This window comes from Salmo salar, unplaced genomic scaffold, assembly GCF_965601325.2.
Source record: "Salmo salar unplaced genomic scaffold, fSalSal1 ptg000221l, whole genome shotgun sequence".
Classification (NCBI taxonomy): Eukaryota; Metazoa; Chordata; class Actinopteri; order Salmoniformes; family Salmonidae; genus Salmo; species Salmo salar.
In genome coordinates, this window is record NW_027675333.1 from 92,501 (window position 1) to 97,942 (window position 5,442).

The 5,442-nt window shown below is 41.5% G+C and overlaps 1 protein-coding gene across 1 annotated transcript; it reads left to right on the forward strand.

Annotated features, from left to right (window-relative positions):
- Window positions 1-2,393: 2,393 nt before the first annotated feature.
- LOC145867163 (NLR family CARD domain-containing protein 3-like) lies at window positions 2,394-4,832 on the forward strand. The gene is made up of 2 exons (XM_082971217.1): window positions 2,394-2,624; window positions 3,031-4,832. The coding sequence occupies exons 1-2, from the start codon at window positions 2,411-2,413 to the stop codon at window positions 4,830-4,832; spliced, it is 2,016 nt and encodes a 671-aa protein (XP_082827343.1). The 5' UTR covers window positions 2,394-2,410.
- The last annotated feature ends 610 nt before the right edge of the window (window positions 4,833-5,442 follow it).

The following is a 5,442-nucleotide window of genomic DNA, read 5'->3' on the forward strand; positions in this document are numbered from 1 at the left end:
GTTTAGTTGGCCCTGTGTTAATCACAACCAACATGCTGGATCTCTGTTTAGTTGTCACTGTGTTAACCACAACCAACATGTTGGATCTCTGTTTAGTTGGCCCTGTGTTAATCACAACCAACATGCTGGATCTCTGTTTAGTTGGCCCTGTGTTAACCACAACCAACATGTTGGATCTCTGTTTAGTTGGCCCTGTGTTAATCACAACCAACATGCTGGATCTCTGTTTAGTTGTCACTGTGTTAACCACAACCAACATGCTGGATCTCTGTTTAGTTGTCACTGTGTTAATCACAACCAACATGCTGGATCTCTGTTTAGGGGTCACTGTGTTAACCACAACCAACATGCTGGATCTCTGTTTAGTTGTCACTGTGTTAACCACAACCAACATGCTGGATCTCTGTTTAGTTGTCACTGTGTTAACCACAACCAACATGCTGGATCTCTGTTTAGTTGTCACTGTGTTAACCACAACCAACACGCTGGATCTCTGTTTAGTTGTCACTGTGTTAACCACAACCAACATGCTGGATCTCTGTTTAGGGGTCACTGTGTTAATCACAACCAACATGTTGGATCTCTGTTTAGTTGTCACTGTGTTAACCACAACCAACATGCTGGATCTCTGTTTAGTTGTTACTGTGTTAATCACAACCAACATGCTGGATCTCTGTTTAGTTGTCACTGTGTTAATCACAACCAACATGTTGGATCTCTGTTTAGTTGTCACTGTGTTAACCACAACCAACATGTTGGATCTCTGTTTAGTTGTTACTGTGTTAACCACAACCAACATGCTGGATCTCTGTTTAGTTGTCACTGTGTTAACCACAACCAACATGCTGGATCTCTGTTTAGTTGTTACTGTGTTGACCACAACCAACATGCTGGATCTCTGTTTACAGGGGACAGTGCTCTAAAATGAGTCTCTCTGGGGAGAGCGAGGAGGGGGGCCCTGCCTCTAAAATGAGTCTCTCTGGGGAGAGAGAGGAGGGGGGCCCTGCCTCTAAAATGCATCTCTCTGGGGGACATGACACCAAAGCTAAGAGGTGAGATAACAATTTCATGAATAATTCATTAAGTTTATTTCCTAAATAAATAGCTATCTTAAAAGGTGAATGCAGTTACTGTAAATCTCTCTGGATAAGAGCATCTGCTAAATCAGGGGTTCTCAATCCGGGGTCTGTGGAGGTACTGCAGGGGTTCTGCAGGAAGCGCGGGGAGTGGTGGTGTATCCAGGGAGAAAACTAAACTAATATTCTGAAATGTCATTGTGGTCTTATGCTCCCATCTATTGGAATTATTTAGCAACTGAAGTAGTGCTGATAACATGTGTTATTCCTTACTAAAGTAGTAATTACTGAGAATTACTAGTTAATTTTATCACTTACAATCATAAAATAAGAACTTATACCATAACAAACAATTAAACTGACATAAACCAAAATCACTATATATGTAGTTATTTAGTTAATTACCAAATTGAGCAGAGCCGGTCACCGCTGAGAGTGAGGGAGATATATAGCATTTTGCATAAAAAAACATGATTTCTGTCTCTGAAATAAAACCATCAAGTGATAGATTTTAAACAAATCCTTGTCTGTGAGAGATGTAATAATTAATACATAATTTCTTTAAACAATAAAAGCTCATTTCTGTAAAGTGATATGTTGCGTTTTGGAACTCTTCTTATGTTTCCCCATCTGAGCTCAGAGTAGATGAGAGATGTAATGTTTGTCTCTGTTGTGTTGAAGTCCAATCAAGCAGGAGAGACCAGCCTCCCCTGTACCCAGCTGTGTGTCCATGAAGAGTGACTGGTCTATGAATCATCCTATAGAGTTTAGAGAGGGAGACTTTTCTACTGAACAAAGGTAAGAAGAACTCATGGGTCATGGTCAGTGAGTTAAACAACACTGTCTCTAGTCATTTCTCCTCTCCCATTTTCACATTTATTTTTTCAATTTTCATAGTCCTTAAACAATATTAAACAAACACAACATTCCCTCCCTGTTTGTGTGTGTGTGTGTGTGTGTGTGTGTGTGTGTGTGTGTGTGTGTGTGTGTGTGTGGTGTGTGTGTGTGTGTGTGTGTGTGTGTGTGTGTGTGTGTGTGTGTGTGTGTGTGTGTGTGTGTGTGTACTCCCTGGTTGATTAGATGTAATCTCATGTTTTGTCCACAGAAACCAACAGGAGAGATCAGAGTCAGAGATTCTCAGTGGTCAGTCTTCCCAGAGTCATCAAACAGACCTGGACTCTATATTCAGTGTATGTGATCCTGTTATGAACATTTGTTTTTGTTTTCCTCAAGTAAAGTTGATCTGTCAATTATTCATTATTGTGTTATAGAGAAAGCATTTATTCTCTTGCTTAACTTATTTACTTGATTTATTTTAGTTGCTTGAAGAGAAAATGATGACATTTGTGAAGAACGAGCTGAAGATGTTCAAGAGGATTCTTAGTCCAGAACTCCCAGAAGGCTTTGAGAGTCAGAAGCAGGATGAGGAAGTGGTGGATGCTGAAGATGAGAAGCAGGAGAGCAGTGCCAGAGAGGGGGCTCTGAAGATCACACTGCACGTCCTGAGGAAAATGAACCAGAAGGAGCTTGCTGACACACTGGAGAAATGTAAGATCTGTCTGCCTCATGTTGAATGCTGTTTTATAACATTTAAAAGCTGTGGCTAAAGCACAGCTAAAGTAGCTGTGTAACTCAATGATATTGTAGCAGCCTTAACACAACACCTAGTGACCTCATCAAGTAGCAGCAGGGATGTGTTGTGGTGATTAATTTAGAGAGAGAGAGAGAGACAGAGAGAGAGAGAGAGAGAGAGAGACAACATTAATAATACCATCAATAACACCAATAATAATATAATCAGTCACACCAGTCTGTAATGCATTATGAAAACATTTACACATTTATACTGTCAGTTAAGAGAATAAATTATTATAATGTAAAACTTTATAACAGTCCTACAGTACTGTAGGCATTAAAACAGACGTAATATTAATAACATCTGTGTTATTTCTAGATTCAGATGAGCTTGCTGTGATTTGCCAACGTGAACTCAAATCTAATCTAAAGAAGAAGTTTCAATGTGTATTTGAGGGGATCGCTAAACAAGGAAACCCAACACTTCTCAATAAGATCTACACAGAGCTCTACATCACAGAGGGTGGAACAGGAGAGGTCAATAATGAACATGAGCTGAGACAGATTGAGACAACAACCAGGAAACAAGCAAGACCAGAGACTGCAGTCAAATGTAACGACATCTTCAAACCCTTAACTGGACAAGACAAACTTATCAGAACTGTGCTGACAAAGGGAGTCGCTGGCATTGGAAAAACAGTCTCTGTGCAGAAGTTCATTCTGGACTGGGCTGAAGGAAAAGCAAATCAGGATGTTCAATTTGTGTTTTCATTCCCTTTTCGAGAGCTGAATTTGATGAAAGAGGACAAACACACTTTCATTGAACTTCTCTATCACTTCTCAATGGAAACCAAACAATCAAGAATCTCCATCTACAACAAGTACAAAGTTCTGTTCATCTTTGATGGTCTGGATGAGTGCCGACTGCCCCTAGACTTCCAGAAGAACAAGATCTGTTGGGACGTCACAGAGTCAACCTCAGTGGATGTTCTGCTGACAAATCTCATCGAGGGAAATCTGCTTCCCTCTGCTCTCCTCTGGATAACTACCCGACCTGCAGCAGCCAATAAGATCCCTTCAGGGTGTGTTGACCAGGTGACAGAGGTACGAGGGTTCAAAGACCCACAGAAGGAGGAGTACTTCAGGAAGAGATTCATTGATGAGGACCTGGCCAGCAGAATCATCTCACACATAAAGACATCAAGGAGCCTCCACATCATGTGCCACATTCCAGTCTTCTGTTGGATTTCTGCAACAGTCCTCGAACACATGCTGAAACATAAGAGAGAAGAGATGCCCAAGACTCTGACTGAGATGTACACACACCTTGTGGTGTTTCATACCAAACAGAACAATGAAAAGTATCTTGGGAAAGAAGAGACAGGTCCACACTTGAATGAAGAGAGCATTCTGTCACTGGGAAAACTGGCTTTTCAACAGCTTGTGAAGGGCAATCTGATTTTCTATGAAGAAGACCTGAAAGAGGCTGGCATTGATGTCAATGAAGCCTCAGTGTACTCAGGATTGTGCACACAGATCTTTAAAGAGGAATGTGGGCTGTACCAGGACAAGGTGTACTGCTTTGTTCATCTGAGCATTCAGGAGTTTCTGGCTGCTGTATATGTGTTCCTCTCATTCATCAACAACAATGAGAATCTAATGGCCGAACCGCAATCAACGTCCAGGAACCTTTCTGCGCTGTTCAGAGACAAGCCTGAAGTTACTGTCTACAAGAGTGCTGTGGATAAAGCCTTACAAAGTGAGACAGGAAACCTGGACCTTTTCCTCCGCTTCCTTCTGGGCCTCTCACTGGAGTCCAATCAGAAGCACTTACGAGGTCTACTGACAAAGACAAGAATCAGCTCACAGAGCCATGAAGACACAGTGAACTACATCAAGGAGAAGATCAGGGAGAATCCCTCTCCAGAGAGGTGCATCAATCTGTTCCACTGTCTGAATGAACTGAATGACCATTCTCTAGTGGAGGAGATCCAAAGCTACCTGAGCTCAGGAAGTCTCTCAGAACCCAACCTGTCACCTGCACAGTGGTCAGCTCTGGTCTTTGTGTTGCTGACTTCAGAAAAGGAGCTTGATGTGTTTGACCTGAAGAAATACTCCAGATCAGAGGAAGGTCTTCTGAGGCTGCTGCCAGTGGTCAAAGCCTCCAGAGCTGCTCTGTGAGTACATAAAATGACATATAAGAACTAATCATCAGGAAGAAATATTCAGTTTAGGAAAAATGTGTATTATAATATGTATATAATATTATATTGAAAAACATATAGAAAAAATGCATTGATTTTGACAATAGTATAACAATATGACCATACAATTCAAGGAGATGAGAGATGAATCTATATGTTGTTTGGGAATATGAAGCAAATGCATCTACCATTGTCCTTCTACACTACTGGTGTTAAATTAACAGTGTGTTTGTGAAGTCATGATGATCTCTATGTCAGGCTGTCAGGCTGTGGAGTCACAGAGAAAGGCTGTTCTTCTCTGGTCTCAGCTCTGAGGTCAAACCCCTCACACCTGAGAGAGCTGGACCTGAGTAACAATGACCTGAAGGATTCAGGAGTGGAGCTGCTCTCTGCTGTACTGGAGGATCCACACTGTAAACTGGAGACTCTGAGGTCAGTATTCCTGTAGTTGGTCAACAAGTGATAACTGTTCACCAGATCCACATGTGTTTACCAGACACACATAGTCCACACCATATGTGTTTGGACAGTGAAGCTTGCAGTTTTAAATGTGGTGCTATGCTCCAGCATATTGGATTTGAGATATA